General features: G+C 47.3%; 3 protein-coding genes across 19 annotated transcripts in view; all 3 read left to right on the top strand.

The window, feature by feature from the left end:
- The window catches only part of kif11 (kinesin family member 11), a 28,573-nt gene extending 26,327 nt beyond the window's left edge, over positions 1 to 2,246 (top strand). For 3 of the 4 annotated variants that reach the window (XM_061689995.1, XM_061689998.1, XM_061689997.1), the window contains exon 27: positions 1,070 to 2,246. In XM_061689995.1, the coding sequence (XP_061545979.1) occupies positions 1,070 to 1,183 (114 nt within the window). In that variant the 3' untranslated portion in view covers positions 1,184 to 2,246. The remainder of the gene's footprint in view (positions 1 to 1,069) is intronic. The other variant, XM_061689996.1, reaches the window with a different exon arrangement.
- Positions 1,422 to 5,151, top strand: LOC133410052 (uncharacterized). Its single transcript, XM_061690783.1, has 3 exons — positions 1,422 to 1,524; positions 2,571 to 2,703; positions 3,038 to 5,151. Exons 1-3 carry the CDS (start codon positions 1,422 to 1,424, stop codon positions 3,849 to 3,851), a joined length of 1,050 nt encoding a protein of 349 aa, XP_061546767.1. The 3' UTR covers positions 3,852 to 5,151.
- A 249-nt stretch (positions 5,152 to 5,400) lies between these two features.
- slc22a15 (solute carrier family 22 member 15) lies at positions 5,401 to 19,281 on the top strand. 14 transcript variants are annotated; one of them, XM_061690066.1, is made up of 14 exons: positions 5,401 to 5,516; positions 7,218 to 7,346; positions 7,426 to 7,558; positions 7,947 to 8,111; positions 8,948 to 9,077; positions 9,147 to 9,243; positions 10,151 to 10,296; positions 10,466 to 10,606; positions 11,815 to 11,900; positions 15,769 to 15,877; positions 15,944 to 16,016; positions 17,158 to 17,313; positions 18,208 to 18,389; positions 18,783 to 19,279. In XM_061690066.1, exons 1-13 carry the CDS (start codon positions 5,433 to 5,435, stop codon positions 18,358 to 18,360), a joined length of 1,602 nt encoding a protein of 533 aa, XP_061546050.1. In that variant the 5' UTR covers positions 5,401 to 5,432; the 3' UTR covers positions 18,361 to 18,389; positions 18,783 to 19,279. The 14 variants fall into 14 exon arrangements, with proteins under 14 accessions (XP_061546050.1, XP_061546051.1, XP_061546058.1 ...); XM_061690067.1 differs by having other exon boundaries at positions 9,147 to 9,207; positions 18,783 to 19,278; XM_061690072.1 differs by having other exon boundaries at positions 5,437 to 5,516; positions 6,434 to 7,346.
- Positions 19,282 to 20,612: the final 1,331 nt, after the last annotated feature.

The following is a 20,612-nucleotide window of genomic DNA, read 5'->3' as shown; positions in this document are numbered from 1 at the left end:
TCATCTGTGTCAACTTCCATGATTATTGCTCAGACTCTCTGAATAGTAGCGTTGAGACATTGCAAGCATTTTCTGTTTATGGCAACTTGAACAATAGTTGAACAAACTATTATCCTTGACTTCTGATTTCAAAACTAGGTATACATCAATTTGTTGTGTGTATGTCATGAGGTGACTAAACATTTATAGGGTTTCACAGTCAACGGCCATCTGACTACAATGTGGCCCGTGACAAAAAAGAGTGACACACCTGATGTAGAGCTTTCAAAATTAATCCATAACTAATCGAACATCGAATGAATCAACTATTTTGATAATCGTTCAGAGACCTTGTTTAACTTGGCCAAATCATGTAATTTCAGCGCCTCGCCGATAAATATTCAGATTTATGTGATACTTCATGAAAAGACTGGTCATCTTTGTTTGATTTAAAAAAAAAAAAAACAAAGGCATTTCCTAATGTGTGCATTTACTTTGGAAAATGTATCATCAGCATCAAGTTGTGGACAAAAAATAATACTCTGTTGCTTCACTCTACCACTGCATAGCAGATTTTGTTTTACTACCGTTTGGGCAATATTTATGTGTCATCAATTTTTGTTTAAAGACCTAAAATATATTTAAAGTGCCGCAACTGCTATAAAAACATGCCTGGGATGTACATAAATGGGGTATTTCACTTACAGGTGGGTGGTCTGGATCGTAACCCCCGCAATGGAGGGGGGATTACTGTATTATGAAAATAATCATCATTTGCAGCTGTTGTTTGATAACTTGCCATTGTAGCTGAAGCAGCCTCAAACTCGTTTAGTAGCGCTTCGTTCACATGAATCAGAAGTCGTTCTCGCTTTCAAAATGTTTGCCGATTACATCACTCCCTCGTGTCGTATTGCATCATTGTGGTTTATTTGGTTTTGTTTCATCACTAAACAGTCAAATAAACGGCAATAAACAGTGATAAAATGATTTTGCACTAAACTTCAATGCAAAATATTTGTGGAACAATCAATTCTACAAGTGTTCACTCATGATGGCTCTTACATTCTGCCTTTATTGATCTCTGCTCCAGAAAAAGAAGGCCAACAGCAAAGGGAGGAAGATCCCCAGCGGGCCCAAAGTGTCCGGCAGCGAGGCCACGCCCACCCCGCAGAAGTCCAAACTCCCGCTGCGCTGTCAGAACTGAAAAGCCGTTTTAGCAGGTTTCCCTTTAGCTGCCTTTTTTTTTTTTTTTTTTTTTGCTTGTTTTTCCAATCGGTTTTACTGTGTAAAAGGAAAGCATTTTACACGTTCTGTGCTTTTAGTTTTTGTTGTGAAATAAACAATTTCAACGCAAAGGAGTGCACACAGCTGAAGAAACTGAGAGCCTCCAGGAGGAAACGTCCACGCTTTGTCACATCCCACCGGTGGCGGTGCTCGCCAGAATGGCGCCGTGCGGCGACCCCTCGATGCCCCTTGCCTCCGTGGTTGGGGTGGGGGTGCTACATTTAGTAAATATCAGTTACATAGTGACAAGTATTGGATCATGTAAGCATTGTTACATCCATTATCATTTATCTTTTTTCACATTTTCTTTTTTACAGGTACATAAAAAAAAATATATGGTGGAAAAAAAATGATCACATTGAAATTTCCATGTGATCATTGCACATAGATTGAAAGATTTCAAGCCTTTGTTTCTTCTAATTTTGATGATTTTGGTTTACTGAAATGAAAACCCAAAATCCAGTGTCTCAGAAAGTTTGACTTTTGTGGAAAAAGTTCAATATGGATGGAAACTCATGGTGTCACATGATAATCAGCTAATTCCCTTCAAACATCTGCAAAGGTTTCCTGAGCCTTGAAACGGTCACTCAGTCTGCCGCAGTAGTATTCGATTCTGTTAACACAATCAACAATACAACTATTAACAAATGTCAGGTTTTTTTGTGGTGCATAAAAATGAACCTAAAAGAAATAATTTTATACGTTTCACCCCAATATTAGTTACCCTCTAAGCTGTACAACTCCACTGAAACAAATGTACAATATTTTAGGGGGGAAGTAAAAATAAACAACTGAGGTAATGTGTTCGCACAGGTGCACACACACGCACACCCAAGTATAATAAATGTGGATGCGGCTGTGTTCGGAATGAAGCGATCACCTTGGAACTCGATGTCAAATGGGAGTCGGCGCACACGTGCCACCATTTCAAATGCCTCTTATTAACCCCAAATAAATTCAAACGTACAATTCTTTCCCAAAATGCCTCTCAAATATCAAAACACTGGGTGGAATTGGTGACATTTTTATTGTATTATTGACGAGTGAAGAAAAAGGCTTGATGCTTGATCACCACCTAGTGGTGGTGTGTGCACGTGCCTGACACAAACAAACTCGAATGATCGAGAAGTCTCAGGCAATGTCACTAAGAGGGTTGAAAGTTGTTGTTTTTGGAGAGCAAAGTTGCGAAACATTCAAAGTATACCGTGATTAAGACTTAAAATACACTCCACGGCGTCAGCAGCCAATGAGTGGATTTCGATTCGTTGTCTGTGACGTAATGGGACTTGTGACTTTCTGTTTCAAAGGCGCCGCCCCCGTTACGCCTGATTCAAAATTGCGGCCTAGACGAAGCAGTGACTCTGCGCCACAAAGTAGCACTTTAGCGACGTTTCCGGAAGTGGTAATCGTAGGAGTGGACGAGCGGGAGAAAATTACAACGTGGGAATTTGGCTGTGGCGTCGACACGGACGACTAAAAGTGTACTTCCGGTGATTGGGTTGGCTTGGACGTGCGCTTTGCTTGTTCAATTAGCCCAAATAGAGGAGGGGTTGTTTTTGTTGACGATTGAACATTCAAGGAGGATTAAGAGTGACACTTCTCACGGGGCGGACACCAAGCGAGGGGACTTCGTTGCTACTTTGTGCTCGAGGGACTGTAGGCCAGCCGCCATTGTTGCCATTAACGCCGACTTCCGGTTTTCTCGTCGTCCTCGAGGAAGTGGACACGCGGTCAGCTCGTTTCAAAGCCGTCGCGTCGGTGCACGACCATGAAGCGAGCGCCGCTCCTGTCGCTGTTTTGGTCGTCGCTGCTTCGAGCCGCCCGTCGGTGGGGACGTGTACTTCGCCGAGGGCCAGAAGCTGACCCTGCAGCCGGCCGTCCAGGGCCCCATCAGGAGCATTGAGTGGAAGCGGAACCGCAACCTTCTGGCCGAGTGGTACGAAAGCCAGGAACGGCCCACCTACTTCGGCGGCGAAACCTTCCGGGGCCGAATATCCCTCAACGTGGGCACCGGCACGCTGGAGATCGCGGACGCGGTCGCGACGGACGCGGGCGAGTTCACGCTGGCGCTGAACGACGTGTCGCAGGACGACGACTACATTGTCAAGTTTGTCCGACTTGTCCCCGAACCGGAAATGCACGTGAGCCCGGTGGCTTGCTCGGCCGAGTCCGAGAACTGCACTCTGCACTGCGGCGGAAACACCAACGGCACGGAGTCGCTCACTTACTTTTGGAGAACCGAACCCGGAACCGAAACGGTGGGAGAAAGCTACAAGGTGATCGACCGGACGACCGAGGCGGTCAGGAGCTTCGTGTGCGCCATGGAGAACCCGTTGAGCCGGAAGGAGAGCAAACCCTTCGACAACCCGTTCTATCTGGACCGACTCGACGCCGGGTTGAGACCGGGCGTCATCGCGGGCCTGAGTGTGGGGGTCCTGGTCACAGTCGCCGCGGTCTGTTCTGCCGTGTTTCTGCTCTACCGTAAGAATCGAAACGACGTCACCGTCAACGGGTCCGGCGCAGCGTCGCGCGCTACCGACCGGGCAACGGAACTGCCGGAGAGGAAACCGCTGCACGCCGACGCTTGACCGCCTGTCGACAGATGAGCTTCAGCAAACACGCAAAGTGCGTTTCTATTCAGTGAGCCGCAGCAAAGACATTTCAATTGCCGATAGTTCCCGCAGGATGGCAACAGAGCACTTCTATTAGATAAAGCTGTGCGCTGAGTCCAAAAGAAGCTCCTCACCTCAGTTCAACATAGTTTTTTGTCACCAAAGCAATATTTCTGTATTTGACACGTACGCAAAAACAAGGCGTGACTTGGCGACTTGTTGACTAATGAAGGGTGGATTCTCAAAAACATCCACAAACTCTCCAATGCCAAAACAAATATGCGGGGTTTGCTCTAATTATTATTATTATTATTATTATTGTTGTTTTAAATGTCAGCCATTAGCAGGACATTTCCTGTTGTAAATGGATATATATCAAGATGGCGCCTACCGGTGTGGTCGCCTCGGTGACGAGCTCTCTAGTATTGTTTTTGTTTCTGTGTTTTTCGTTCGGCTTTGGCTAGGCTCCGGCATGCCCGCGACCGTTGTGAAGATAAGCCGTAAAGAAAATGGATGGAAAAAGCTGCAGTGCTGTGAAAAACGTATTGGACCCTTGTCAAATTCTTATATTTTTGCATAGTTTCCCCACTTTTAATGTTTGAGATCAGCAAACAAATGTAAACATGAGACAAACATAATCCAAGTGAATTTAGAATGCCGTTTTTAAATGAATTCGTTTATTAAGAGAAAAACAACTATTGGAAGTTACCTGGGCCTTTGTGAAAACGCAACGCCCCCGAAACCCTAAGGAGTCTTTGAGCCACCCTGAGCAGCAACAACTGAAATCAAGTGTTTTCTCGTACTGGCAATGAGCCTTTCACATCTCAGGAGATATTTTGGCCCCCTCCTCGCAGAATTGTTAGAATTCAGCAAAAATGGAGGGTTTTCGAGGATGAACGGCCTTTTGAAGGTCGTGCCACTGCATTTCAATCGGATTAAAGTCTGGACTCTGACTGAGCTACTGCGAAACCTTCATTTTTTTTTTTTTTTTCATAAACTGATGGCTTAACATTCTCCTCCAGGATTTTGTGGTCAAGAGCAGAATTGATGGTTCCATCCATCACAGCAAGTTGTCAAAGTCCTGAAGGAGAAAAGCAGTCCAAGACCATCACACGACCACCACCACGTTTGACTCTTGCTGTCATGTTCTTTTTCTGAAATGCTATGCTTTTTCACGGCACTGTAAATGTACAAGTAAACCAAGCAGACAAACTATATAGTCTACAAAAGAGACGCTAGCGTTATTTAAAATACATTAAATGAATATGAAGCAACAGCCTGGACTGCTTTGTTGTTTTTGGTGTTAAATATTGTCTAGTTTCATTTTCAAACAAAACTATATAATAAAAAAAAGCTTTTGAATGACTACATTTGGATTTGTGGGTATAAAACTTTATGACAGCCTTGTTTTGTTGGTAATTACAAAATTGTCGAAAACAATAAGCGCGAAACATGGCGGCGCCTCTGAGGCTAACCCGGAAGTGGTTTCGGTATTTCTCTTTTGTTTTTTTTTTCTTCTCGATCCTCTTGATCTGATTTTCGGTTTCGGGAATCGGGATGGATGTGGAGGAAGCTTTTCAGGTGGTCGGAGAGTTCGGAGCCTACCAGAAACGAGCCGTGGCCGTCCTGGCTTTGACTCAGGTGAGACTTGACCGGCTTCAAAACACAAACAAACAAACATTTAAGAGCCCGAATGGTCTTCGTGTGGTGACTGGTGACGTGGCGCGCGCACGTCCGATTTTTGGCCACGCAAGCGTGTACGTGCAAATGAACGATTGACGATACATAGTTATACATAGGCATGTATGGATGCCGTACTGGCAAATACGTAAGCCGTCCTCGCGAGTGCACATCGTACCAAACTCCGTTATAAAAAGGACCAAGTGTAACTATGTATGTTATCGGCTTAAATTAAAACTGATTTTGACAACTAGTTAACATTATAACCGAAATACTCTTCAATTCGGCTTTCGTTAAACAGCTTTGTCATTATTTGTTATTTGACTTCTGAACAAAGTACTGTCCTTAGTTTGTTGATTTGGTGCGCCTGCGCGGACCGATGACGTTTTTGTCGGGCGGCGGTGTCGCAGCCTGATGATTTGTATTGCGTCCACCGGTGTCGCCGTCAAATGACTTTTAATGAGCTGTGACCTGCGGGGCTTTTCGTGCCAATCTTTATATATAATTTAAGCAAAGTCTAAATTCATTTATTTTAGCCACTAACGGTGAGCTAAAGCAAGGAAACCAAAATAAAAATCAGCACAACGGTGTTGCTCCTTTGCCTGTAGCCATTCACTTCCTGTCCAAGTCCCTGTCACGTGTCACTTCGTCATTATCAGTCAGCTGACTGCTTTCAAACTTCTCCCAACGTTTGGCGCCTTCACAGCAGTAGCTGATGAGAGGACATTACGCAATGTCCGCCATTGAAAACTTGTTTTGTAACGCTTAATGTTAAATGTGTGTGCCAGCTGTGGCATCTACCAGTTTTAATGTCGTGTTGTGTGTGTGTGTGTGTGTGTGTGTGCGCGTGCACTGCCGTGGCACATGTATTTGATAAGGCTTGAGTGTGTGTTTTTTGAGCGTTAAAATGTGCCCCCCGGCCCATCGGCTGCGCTCTGGCGCCGACACTGACGCACACTTTGAATCCTTGCTTGAATTTCTTCTTTGTTTTGAAAGTCAGCAAAAACTCATTGAAGTCAAGTCAGCGTCCGCGTGGTTTCTTGCGCCTCTCTCCAATAAATGGTTAACTCGGAATGAACGCCTCCTGCCCGATGATAGCTGAGATAGGCTCCAGCACGCCCGCGACCCGCGTGAGGAGAAGCGGCTCAGAAGATGGATGGAATGTCTTTGAAGTTGTCACGAGTAAGGTGCGGCCGCTCGAGGTCGCCTCATTTGTTCATCGACGCACACGATATTTGTATATGCGGCATCTCATCTTCCCATTTGATGACGTGAGGAGGAATTCTTTTTCCCAGTCCTGATGGAAAAAATGGAAGTATGTATTTCTTTTTTGCCGGAGCAGATCAATTTGAGGATACCTGTGAAGTTTGCAGGTGCACTAGCAGCGTAACCGTTTTAGGCTTTTCAAAATAAAATGAACAAAATTAGTAAGATTCATAATTGGTGTGCCAATTTCACGAAGAACCGACTTGTGAATGTCCAACCAACACGTATTTAAAATGAGAAGAAATTATATCATGATAATAGTTTTTATTTCTATCGCGAAGGGCGTGAAGAGCCCCCCGTCGATGGCGATCGACGTGTTGGGTACCTGTGGTATGTGAGCGTATTTCCAGCGTATAGTGAGCGTCCGTGGAGTGTGGCCGTCTGTATGTGTTCCAGGTGTATATGGCGTGTCAGTCCATGTTGGTGGTTCTGGTGGGAGCAACTCCAGAGTTTCACGTGGAGAAGCACGACGGCCTCGTGTCCTCGGTCACATTTTTCGGGGACGTGGACTCCATCGTGACAGAGGTGAGGAAGCGTCCCCCGCGCGGGGAGCCCGACGCCGTGGCCGACCGCACCTCTTCCTCTTCCTTCTCCTTCTCCTCAGTGGCTCCTGGTCAAGCGGCAGGCCTACAAGGTCGGCTTAGCCGGATCGCTCTTCTTCGCCGGCCTCCTGCTCGGGAGCTTCGTCTTCGGCCCGCTTTCCGACACCGTCGGCAGGAGACCCGTTTACCGGACGGGTGGGTGAGGAGAACAAACGGCGCGCACGACGACGTGACTCGCGACGTACCGCGGATCGCTCGACTTCACGCAAAAAAACGAGACTTGACGGCGCGACGCGGAACGCGTGTCACGAAAGCGCGACATCGTGACGAAACGATCCGAGATGTGACACGACGACGTGCGCCGTGACGGCGTAAGACGAGTCGCGTGACATGTCAACATGACAGGAAATAATGAGGCATAATAACATGACATGAAACAAGTGACACAACACGAATATGTTTGGCACATGAAAAATAGCATTGCCCCGGTGACGCACGACAAGACGATACGCCGCGCTCTTCCACGGCAGCATGTGACAAGGGGTGCGTGTGTGCGTGTGCGTGCGTGCGTGCGTGCGTGCAGCTCTGTTCTTGGAGGTGCTCCTGGGTTACGTGACGGCGGCGTCTCCCAGCTACGAGGTGTTCGCCGCGTCGCGCCTCCTGGTGGGTCTGATGAACGGCGCCATCGGGCTGGTCTGCTTCACCCTGACGCAGGAGTACGTGGGCAAGTCCTACTGGGCCACGACAGGTACCCGCTTCTTCGGCGTCGTGTACGTGACGAATCACCCAAAATGCAATTGGCTGCAATTGTAACCTTGACAGCTCAACTGAATTTGACCTTCTGTCAACTTTTAAAAGTCCCAACTGTTGAACATTGCAGTACTTTTTTTTGGACAACAAGGAGCTGAACAGAAAACTTCAGGACATCTGAAATCATCGACGAGCTAAAAATCCCTTTGTAGGGATTCGCGAGTCGGGAAGGATGAATGCTTCCGAACGCAGCGACTGCATGTTTTATTTTTTTGCAATATTATGACTTTATTTATGTGTAATTTGAAGTTTTTCCACGTAAAATGTGGCCTTTTTTTCTCCTGACGATTAAAACTTGAGGAATCCAACCGCGGTCTGGTTTTTGATCAATATTTCGGCCTACTCGGCTTCTGCATCGGAATGTCGCTCATTGTCGTGTTACTCGGAGAGTTCATTCTTTTTTCGGGTGCCGTTCGATGGCGAAAGTTCGAGAACCACCGCTGTTGTGGACATCCTGGAATTTCGCCCCCAAAAGACGAATACCTCGAACCTTTTGCGCATACCATATGAGCATTTTTTCCACGGTAACACGAACATAGTTGAATAATACGCATATTGTGGCTGACCGACGTAAATTGATTGGTGATACTCTACAGTATAATCTGCGCGATTAAATGGCGCACCGATTTGTCGGTTATGGGCGACTATCCCTACATTTTTGTGCGTGGTATATATTTCTTGTCTGCGGTTTCCATGGTAACAGAGATCGGAGGGACTGACGTAGTTGAATTTTGCGCGTACGGTCGCTGACGGGCAAGGTTTTCTTGCCGGCAGGGACGCTGACCAGCATGATGTTTGCGGTGGGCATCGCCCTCTTCGCAGCTCTGGGTTTCGCCATCCGGCCGTGGAGGACCCTGGCGGCGGCGGCCAACACTTGGGGGGTCCTCTGCTTCTTGCTGTCCGCGTGAGTGCCCGCGCCCGCTCGACGGGGACCGTCCGACCGTCTCGGCAGTGTCCTCTCTCGTGTCCCCAGAATGCTTCCGGAGTCTCCTCGGTGGCTCTACTCTCGCAACCGCACCCGGCGGGCAGAGGAGGTCAGTCAAGGGGCTTTGGAGGGAAACTTAAGCCTGGTACGCACATCAGGATTGTTCAAATTTTCAAAGATTTTTTTTTTATCCGCTACACACCCCACACATGAAGATATCAAATCAGGCATTTAACACTTTTGGTCGACACGTGTGCGGTGCGCTCCGGTCATCTCGACACACGGCGCCGCACGCGTCAAGATTCTGTGGCGCCGTCGGTCCTCCGAGGCCGACATCTCATGAGATCACACGTAAAGCCAAGAAGAAAAAACGCTCCAGACATTCGCTCTTGTTTACCGAGTGTTTCCGAACGCCGCAGCCTTCGAGAGTGGCGATGTCGTCCGAAACGGACTTGCTCGGGAAAAGACTTCTTGCCGTCTTACATCGGGGTAAGACGTGTTTGTTTTCACTTCCGACCGCTTCTTGGATTGGCTGCATTCCGTTCCGCGTCGCATTTCATGGTGTCGTGACTCAGCTTCACAAATGATTTCTAGTTATTCTTAGGACAAGTCTCCTCTTAACGCACCTCCGCTCGAAGGATAATCTTAATTGTATGAAATGAGTCATACAATTAAGAAGAAGGAAACCTGATGGTAGAGCGTTTTATTTTTCATATTAATGAATGAAGAAAAATGGGCTGCAGCAAAAAGGGCTGTGTTTTTTTTTTTTTGGTATCGGGCAAAAGGGTGGGTGCTTGAGCACCGCCTATTGGCTATGTGTCCACATGCCTGGTCTCGTTCAATCAACGACTTGAAGCATCGCCTACTGCGGCTGTCTTTGCCCCAAAGCCAGGGCGTCACAATTCCTTAATTGCTCAAATTTTGGCTCGAATAAAGTCGGGGCGCTCGTATGTCAAGGTGCCACCGTAAATATTTCTTGAAATGTTGAATCCATTTACACTCGACGGCTTCATGAGGAACTTTCGTGACGAATCGTCTGCGTGTGTTCGGAGGTGATGCGGCACGTGGCGCTGACGAACGGCCGACCCGCCCCCAACCTGACGCTGCGGCGGGCGGGCGGCGGCGGCTCGGCGGGCTTCCTGCAGCTGGCGAGCCATCCTCTCCTCCGCCTCAGGACGCTGCTGCTCATGTATGTCTGGTGAGGACCGCTTGTTGACAATACGTATCCATGGCAACCACCGCACGAGGGGAGCAGAAAGAAGCGACGTCATCCGATTGGTTTAAAGGAAAAAATCACTTTAGTGTGTGTCTGTCTGTCTCTGTGTGCATTCATGTGTCCACGCACGTGTCTGTGTGTATGCGTCCAGGTATGTGTGCAGTCTGGTGTATTACGGCCTGACGCTGGGCGCCGGCGACATGTCAGGAAGTCGTTACCTGAACGTGGCCATGTACGGCCTGGTAGAGCTGCCCGCCTACCCGCTCTGCGTCTACTTTATGAACAAACCCTGGTGAGACACACACACACACACACACACACACACACGGACGTGGAAACATGGGCCCGTGACCTTCGGCACTAAAAAACCACATTGTGTCAAAGATATTGCCTGCATGTGAGCACAGGAACACTTCAGAAAACCATTGTCAGCTAACATATCGTTGGTCGCTACGTCTGCAAATGCAAGTTAAAACTCTACCATGCAGAGCGAAAGCCACGTATCGACAACAGGCAGAAACGCTGCTGGCCGGCTTCTCTGTGCGCGAGCTCATTCGAAATGGACTGACCCAAAGTGGAAAAGAGTGCTGTGGTCTGCCGAGTCCACGTTTCAAATTGTTTCGGGAAAGCCTGGACGTGGTGTCCTCCGCGTCAAAGAGGAGAAGGACCATCTGGATTGTTATCAGCGTAAATTTGAAAAGCCAGCACATGTGATGGTATGTGAGTGTGTTAGTGCCCTATGGCATGGGTAACTTGCATGTGTCAAGGCACCATTGGTGGTGAAAGTTACAGTACGTACAGGTTTTGGAGCAAGATATGCTGCCATCCAAGCTGTCTTTTTCAGGGCTGTCCCTGCTTATTCAGCGAGACAATGCCAAGCCACATTGTGCATGTGTTACAACAGCGTGGCTCGCGAGTAAAGTGCGAGTATGAGACTGTGGCCTGCCAGCAGTCCAGACCTGTCTCCCATTGAAAACCTTTGCAGTTGGATTATCAAGCACAAAATACCCCAATGGAGAAAAACACGGACTGTCGATCAACTCAAGTTGTACGTCAAGCAAGAATGGGAAAGAATTCTTCGTACAAAGCTTCAGCAATTCGTGTCCTCACCTTCCTAAATGCTTGTTGAGTGTTGTTGAAGGAAAGGAGATGTAACACGGTCGTAAACATGCCGCCGTCCCAGCTTCTTGGGAGCGCGTGACGGCCATCGAACTCAAAATGTCTCCGTAGTTCCATAAATCTTCAAATATCTTGTCTTTGTACTGCATTCAATTGAATATAGGTTGAAAAGGATTTGCAACTCATTGTACATTCTGTTTTTATTGATGTTTTATACAACCTCCCAACTTCATTGGAACTGGGGTTTGTATGTAAATCATACAATAAATACACGGTCAGTACTTGGCGGATTTTTGTCTGTCGCAGGAAGTCGTGGAACGCAACCCTCACCGTCAACTCTTTGTGTCCTTTCAAGACGTGAGTGTGATGTTGTGTTTTCAGGGCCGGCCGGAGGAAAAGTTTGTCGGGTTTCTTATGTTTGGCCGCATCGGCGTGCCTCTGCACCGTCTTCGTCCCGGAGGATGCAGGTGAGACGCCGTCGCCGCGGCACCCGTCGGGCCGGCAATTAGGAAGCACGAGGACGGCGCGCTCGGGAATGTATCCCGTCTGGATTCCGTCAAAACGTCTCTGTAATGTTATGGTGTGACGTAGGGCCGATTTTATCGATTCAATGGAAAGAAAAAAAAAAGATCAGCTGACATGCACTGCTTACACTAACATCATGGCTGCAAACAGAGCGCAGCAATTCTTCAAAAGCACGGTCAGAGTTGACAACTTTGGCGCCGAGTCTCCCATTTTTGCGCCGTCGTGCCAGCCACGCACTCTGGGTGGAGCAACCCTGGAATGTGAACGTTCTCTGTCCAATCTGGACGTGGATGCACCTTTCTTCCTCTGCACTCTGGGGGCTTTAGTAAGTACAGCGCCCCATGGAGGTAAAGCATCATATTGCACTTGAAGTTTGGAGGCAGTTGGAATTACACTTTACACCCATTTTATCGGGCTGATCGGTATCGGACGATATTTAGCATTTTACGATGATCGGCTTTAATGTCATAATTCGCCGATCCGATCAATTGATCATTAATCGACTCCGTAAAAGACAATTACTCCGCGTCGCCGCGTGCACAGTATATTAGAACTCAAAAGCTCGTTTATTTTTAGCCTTGTCGCGTGTCTTTTGACGTAGTATCTGACGGCCAATAAGGTTATATAAAAAAAACAAAAAACAAAAAAAACATCGTCGGCGGTGCGGTCTGAGACTGACAACACGTAATGCCCGGCCGGATCAAACTACAAGACAAATTTGCACGATGTCCGACGACTGCAATAAAATCTTGTATTCCGATACCACCGCATCCCGTTTTTTACGATCATTGGGCTTTTATCTTGTCAACTCAAATGCGATCGGACACAGTCGTTACCGTGGCGACGACAACGAGAGTGGATCGCGCCGACTGTATTCTAAGGACGAAATGTGGAAAAACGTGTGTCGGTGGTTAGGACAGGAGAGGACGTTGGTTTAAGGCTCGCTTGAGGTATGTTCACCGTCTTTGAATACGATACGGCTCGCAAGCAAGTGCTAGAGGACTCCCCCCCCCCCCCCCCCCCCCTCCAAAAAAGTACCGGCATTACCAGATAACTAGCAGCCCTTTATTGCTTTTTTGTCAATGTCTTTCTGTCTCCAAAGCGTTCTCTGTCAATCGACCGTCTGTCGTCGTACTAGAGCGGCTCCAACTACCGGAGACAAATTCCTTGTGTGTTGGCAAAATAAAGAGGATTCTGAATCTGAAGCAGGCAACAAAACATTATGTAGCCTAGCAAGCAAGTGCTAGCACTGACGGTTGTGCGTAAACATGCCGCCTTTCTGTCGAATCACGCTCTAAAGTTTCGGTGTGGGTGAAGAAATCTACTTCAAAATAAAGTCATTGAATCACCGTAAGTTCGCAGCCATTATTTCTGTCATGTTGTAATGTCGCTTTGACCCGACTGATTAGAATACACGATGTGACTAGAGCAGTGATTTCCGACCTTTATGGAGCCAAGGAATATATTTTACAATTGAAAAATCTCACGGCAGACTAACAAACAAAAAGTGGATACATGAATTTCTGTATTGAATTCCTGCTAATCTAATAGAAGACCATTCATTTGTTCTGTCTGTCACTATGCCTCACTGGCATACGTAGAGGAATTTATTGTAAATATCATTTTTGGAGCAATTTAGTACACAAGTATATACAGTAAATGAACAGGTCATTTAAATAGACACAATCTCCCACCTCGTGATCGGATCGGTGATCGGTTATCGTTTTTTTTTTTTAAACTCGTTGATCGGCCCCAAAAATCCTGATCGTGTAAAGCCTAGTTGTAATACAGGTCCATCTCAAGAAAGTTAAGCAAAGCAAATTTATTTATACAGCGCATTTCATACACAAGGTAACGCAATGTGCTTTACATGATGAAAATAATTTAAAAACAAAGAAAAAAAACAGCTTATAAACATTTAAAACAAAGAGAAAAACATTAAAACAGCTTACAGTGCAAGAAATATCATTTTAAAGTGAAAATGCTCTAGAAAGAAGAGTTTTGAACGTGGACGTCAAAACCTGCCCACTTGGGGCTGACGTCCCTTCTGTGGGCAACGTCTTCCATTTGTGTGCAGCACAATAGCTAAATGCCGCTTCACCATGTTTGCTTTAGACTCTGTGCTCCGCTATTTGACCTGAGCCTGTCCATCTCAGAGCCCGACTGGGTTAATATCCCATTAGCATTTCATTCATGTATTCAGGGCCTAAACTGTTTAGTGATTTGTAGACCAGTAGCAGAACTTTAAAATCAATTCTAAAGCTGACTGGAAGCCAGTGTAAAGACTTTAGAATTGGAGTAATATGCTCTCTTTGTTCTGGTCAGAACCCGAGCTGCAGCTGTTTAATGCTCTTTTTAGGGAGTCCAGTCAGAAGACCATTACAATAGTCAAGTCGACTTGAGATAAAAGCACGGCTGGGCTTCTCCTGGTCTACTTGACACATGCAGGCCTTCACCCTGGATATGTTCTTCAGATGGTAGAAGGCTGTTTTAGTCATCGATTTGATATAACTGTTGAAAGTCAGGTCGGAATCTATCAGAACACCAAGGTTTCGGACTTGGTCTTTGTTTTTTAAAGAGAGTGACTCCAGGTATTTACTAACAGCAATCCTCTCTTCTTTATTGCCAAAAACAATGATCTCAGTTTTGTTGTGGTTTAATTTTGGCTCCTCCAGATGTAGACAGTGACACAACACCTCAATTGAACTGTAGTCATCTGGAGACACTGCTAGATATAACTTGTGTGTCATCTGCATAGCTATGATAGTCAAAATGAAAGTTCTGAAGAATTTGCCCCAAGGGTAGCGTATACAGGCTGAACAGGAGGGGGTCCAAGAACTGACCCTTGAGGGACGCCATAGGTCATTGCCATTCGATGAGATTGAACACTTCCAATGGTTACAAAATAACTCCTTTCCTCCAGGTAGGACCTGAACCATTTAAGGACCGTTCCATTCAGTCCTACCCACGTTTCCAACCTGTTCAGCAGTATATTATGGTCCACCGTGTCAAAAGCCGCACTGAGGTCCAACGAGACCGGAATGGACACCGTTCCCGAGTCCGTCTTCAACCTTATATCATTTAGCACTTTGATCCGAGCAGATTCTGTACTGTGATGAGTTCGAAACCCTGATTGAAATTTCTGAGTTGATTGAAAATAACTTCCTCAACAATCTTGGCTGTGAAAGGGAGATTTGAGATGGGCCTATACTTTGCTAACATGGAAGCGTCCGACGTTGTCTTTTTTTTAGCAGAGGCTTAATGGCAGCTACTTGAAGAGCTTTAGGAACCTCGCCCGACTGACGTGAGCAATTGATTCTTGGCTGCAAATCAGCTAGCGCAGACTTCGCAATAGCTTTGAAAACGTCGGACGGTATTGAGTCAAGACAGCTCGTTGATGCTTTCGGCCGCTGAACCGTTTTTTGCTCAATTGTATGAAATCCTGACACGGTAACAGAGTTTTTCCCGGGTGGCTTCACATGTAGTATCAAGTTACCATTTTGCTGATTTGTGCTAATATTTAACTTGATGGATTGTATGTGCAAAAGTGTAACTCTAAGTCCAAACTTTTCAAAATGTCAGACAAACGAGTAGATTGCACCACAAAGTGGGACCGAGGGATTTCCATATGATGCACACTTTAAGGTAGTTGACTAAGACGTCCATGAGAAATCCCAAAATACTGAGAAGGGATTTTCATCTTGTGGATTTACACAGTTGAGCTGCACGACAAAATGTCTAAATCGCTATATGATCGTGGATAGGGAGCGATGACAAACCTCGCCCTTACGTACGTGCGCGTGTGCGCAGGGTCGTCGCTGGGCGTGACGGCGTTGGCGCTGTTGGGAAAACTGACGGTCAGCGCGGCGTTCAACATCGTCTACGTGTACACGTCAGAGCTGTACCCCACCGTGCTCAGGTGAGCGCGGCCACCTTCTTCTCGAGCTGTGGCGCAATCGCGAGTGTTTGCTTTTGCTGCTTTCAGGAACGCCGGTCTGGGAGTTTGCGCCATGTCCTGCCGAGTCGGAGGAATTCTCGCTCCGTTTGTTCCTTCCACGGTGAGAATGCGTCTTCCTTGGTCGTGATTCCCAATCGGTGCGCGGCGGGAAATTCACCGTTTCACTTTGTTGGTCTGAAAATAAGTACAGGGGCGCGGGGCTCGACAGCGACACCCGCCAAATGTGCGGGAATTGCAACACTCGCGGCCGGCGGGTGACACCGCCGCTCCCGCTAACCAAGTTATTTGCCGGGTTGAAATTTATACAGCGGAAGCTCGATTTAACGGATATCTGACGTAACGGACAGAATTGTGTGACTTGCGTGCTGCGGCGCAGTCGACGGGCAGAGACCGGGAGCCGTATTTCCTAACCTTTGCGCCGCTGTTGTCACGGTACGGTACGAAGACTCGATCCGGCTAACAGACGTGCCTACGTGGCGGCCATGTTGGATGTGGCGACGTTCAATCAAGGGAAATGTGAGGAAATTAGCTTCGTGTCGCTGTAGGCGCGCGGCTCACCGATCTACCTTTTCACATCTGTGCCTGTTGTTTACTGGCGCGGGCGAGCGCTCGTCGCGTAGTTGCAGTGCGCTGGACCGCGTCTCTGGAATATGCTATTTTTGCTACGTATACTGAACAGTTTTTCTGTCAAGCCCTTCTTTACGGTATCTCGTCGTAATGGATGTGGAAAAAAAAAAAAGAAACGGCTCGTGAAAGCAACCCTCGACTCGCCATTATCACTCCCCGCCGTGCACTAGGCAAGTAAGTTTCAACAGATTTGAAAAATGTTCAAAGATTTTCATTTATTATTTGCAATTATGTACAAAACGTCCATCCATCCATTTTTCTACACCACTTCTCCTCACACGGGTCGCGGGCGTGCCGTAGCCCATCCCAGCTATCTTCGGGCAGGAGGTGGGCCAATCACAGGGCACATACAAACAAACAACTATCGGCACTCGCATTCGCACCGACGGGCAATTCAGAGTCTTCAATCAACCTAGCACGCATGTTTTTGGGATGTGGGAGGAAAGCCACGCAGGCACGGGGAGAACACGCAAACTCCACCCAAGCCCTCTGCCCCGTCCCGTTTTCCAATTAGTCTGTTAAATCGAGGTTCGACCGTAAGTACCGTACTTGTAGGAGTTTTTTTTTTTTTTTTTATCTCTACGATGACGACTGCGACGTTGCGTCTCTCCCAGCGGGCGTTGGCCACAGCCATGCCGTTCACCGTCTTCTGTTTGAGCGGCCTCTCCGCCGGAGGTCTGGCGCTCCTGCTGCCGGAGACACTGAACGCACCGCCGGCCCAGACGCTGGAAGAACTACTTCCCGGCCGCAGCAGAGTTCTGGAGAACAAGGTAAAAGACGCGCGCGGACGCTCCGTCTCGGACAGTGGTCCTCAAATTTCTTGCAAAGGCACATCCCACTTTTACAGACGTTAAGAACAATAAAGACCATGTTCTGTTACTATAATAATAGTATATGATATTTTCAAAAGGACCCGGGTTCAATCCCCGGCCCCGCCTGTGTGGAGTTTGCATGTTCTCCCCGTGTCTGCGTGGGTTTTCTCCGGGCACTCCGGTTTCCTCCCGCATCCCAAAAACATGCATTCATTGGGGACTCTAAATTGCCCGTAGGTGTGACTGAGTGCGACTGGTTGTTTGTTTCTATGTGCCCTGCGATTGGCTGGCAACCAGTTCGTGGTGTACCCCGCCTCCTGCCCGATGACAGCTGGGATGGGCTACAGCACGCCCGCGACCCGAGTGCGGAGAAGCGGCTCAGAAAATGGATGGATGGATGTGTGTATATATATATATATATATATATATATATATATATATATTAATATTAACCAAGTTAACGACAACAGCGAGCGCAAGTGTCGTCCTCGTTCCAACGCAGCCGAGCGGCGCGTCACGAGTGCGTCCCGCTGGTGCGTTCACAGACCGTCGGAAATCACACAACCTCGTTTCGCTTTCACAACCAGCTTGCTACAATTCTGAAGAATACAAAATGAAATCCAGCTGAGCTTGACTCGTGGGCTCGCACCTTCAAGTTGGCACGTAAGCGGCTCGTAAGCGGCCTTCTCCAAAACGCTGTCGCCCGCGAGCGGTTTTTCCTTGATCCAAATGAGCGACAACTTTTCGACTGTGTCGAAGTTTCTCTCGGTCCTTTTGAAGATACTTCACTTCCCTTGACTATGTCAGCAGCAACGAAAATGTCCTTTTTTTTTCTTTTTTTCCCCACAATAGCGCCAGTTGTGGAGTTGTTTCTCCCTTACTTGTGAGCAAGCTCTGCAATTGGAATTCTGCCCAAAAGTCGTCTTTTTCAAGTCCACAGCGAGTTCGAGGGCCTCCCTCTTGCCACGCGCATCCGTTGCGTTTCCCGGACACACATTGAGCTAGCAAAGCGCCACAATAATGGCGGAAAACTCGTAAGTCAAGGCATGACTTCTTTGGAAATGTGAATAAAAGTACAAATACTATCATAATAATACTAATCGACCACCAATAGCGAAAATCCGTGAATAGCTTATGCTCATTATGTTTTTTTTTTTAAACCCAAAACATTTTTGAATAAGCGGGGACGTACCGCCAAGGAAGCATTTTCCGCGGAAAACAAGGGTTGGTTCCCCTGTCCAAAAACGGGAAAAGAATCCGCACAAAGGTGAATTCCGCTACTATGCGTGCGGAGGTCTGGTGTAGTTCCAAAACGTTAGAATTGTATTTTTAGAGTATTATTTTTTCAATTTGAGTGGTGTGAAGTTAGCCTTTTCTCCTACTTTGATGATCCATGTGCTCTCTCTTTGCTCTCTCCTGGTCCTCAGCCTCTCCTCTATGAAGATGACAAGTGACAACTTTGAATCAAGTGTCAAAAGAAGCCACCAACGTCGTCCTCAAACTGGTGGTCTTCCTCGACGTGAGCGGGACCGGACGGGAGGTCGCAGAGACAACGTCACAAAATTGCAAGAGCTTTTTTTTTGCAATGCTGCCTTGGATTGTTTCACGATGAAACCTATTTTTCTACAGTGATAATCATTATTCACGTGTTTGGATATGTTTATAAATGTTCTATTTTTTCATGAAAAGTTTGTTCTATTCCTCAATTATGTTAAATATGTAGAATGACATTTGGATGACGTCAAGTCCCTTCAAGAGAGCATTTAGTGCTTCATCCATCTGGAACATAATGTATAAAGTACAAATAATTAAAAGGGAAAAAAACACTCAATTAGGGTGAATTTTGGAAACATACGCACTTTTCACAATTTAAACATCATATGTGAACCTTGAGGTTTTGAGGCCTGTACATCACTACAGTGATATTTTGTACTTGAAAAGCCAGATTTGTACTGTACTATGAAAAACATGCATTGGGAGGATAATCCACTAAGGGGCAGTAATGCATACATTGGACGACTTTCCGGTAATGTGGCAAGCTGGCTACGATAAAGGAATGAGAGGCTTGTTTTTTTGAAGAAGATGACAGGGTTGGGGCGCGGCACGGTGGCCGACTGGTTAGAGCGTCAGCCTCACAGTTCTGAGGACCCGGGTTCAATCCCCGCATGTTCTCCCCGTGCCTGCGTGGGTTTTCTCCGGGCACTCCGGTTTCCTCCCACATGCATTAATTGGACACTCTAAATTGCCCGTAGGTGTGCGTGTGAGTGCGAATGGTTGTTTGTTTCTATGTGCCCTGCGATTGGCTGGCAACCAGTTCGGGGTGTACCCCGCCTGCTGCCCGATGACAGCTGGGATAGGCTCCAGCACACCCGCGACCCGAGTGAGGAGAAGCGGCTCAGAAAATGGATGGATGGATGGATGGGTGGACGTGGTTGGGGTTCATTTACTAGCTGTGCCATCGGTGAGGGCCCTTATCTTTTCACGCAGTGCGTGTGACGTAATGGCCCAGGGGAGGTGAGGGCATCGATATGAAACATTCGACACGCCCCTTTTTAAGATCTGTGCCTACTGCGACATTCAGCTCTTGGGGGCAAAATGTTAGCGTATTCCACGTGAATGGACAGCAAGAAAAGCGAAAGAAAATGGTTGCTGTAATATTGTTCCGCATACGATTGCCCACAACGCCGTAACTTTTCAACAAGGGAGCGGAGAACAAACTTTCCCAGCTCAAAATATTTTTGGTGGTTAACGTTTTGGCCTAGAAAGAAAGCAAACCATTAGGTTGAGAAATTAGCAAGTTACGATTTCTTGTCGACGTTCATGCATTGCCTTTGACGGGAAGGTCGCCCCCGGCAACATGGCCACCACGTCGGCACGTCGGTTCGCCGGGCAGCTAGAGCGCGTAGACGTGAGCTAGCTAGCGTTCTATCCTTATCTGGGGCAGGGGATTGCTGGTGCAGTTCCAGTTTTGGCCACTAGGTGTCAGACTTGAAGCCCGCCGCGCATGGAAACAGTGCAAATGACGTCACCGAGAAGCTATTTTCAAGATGGCGCCGAACAGTAGGCGCAATGCCGACAGATGAAGGGGAAAAAAAACAACAGGCGACACTGAGGATATTTGTTGTTGTTTTTTAATTATTATTGTTTTCCTTCGCACACCGACGCTGACTCGACCCGCCGGGGCATGTTGTGTTGCCGCAAATGAGCGCGTCGTGGCCTGGGAACGTCAGCTACCCCCCTTCCAACCGCTCCGGCCT

This window comes from Phycodurus eques, chromosome 11 (assembly GCF_024500275.1).
Source record: "Phycodurus eques isolate BA_2022a chromosome 11, UOR_Pequ_1.1, whole genome shotgun sequence".
NCBI lineage: Eukaryota > Metazoa > Chordata > Actinopteri > Syngnathiformes > Syngnathidae > Phycodurus > Phycodurus eques.
Note: the sequence above shows the minus strand (reverse complement) of the source record. Positions and strands in the feature narration are given on the sequence as shown.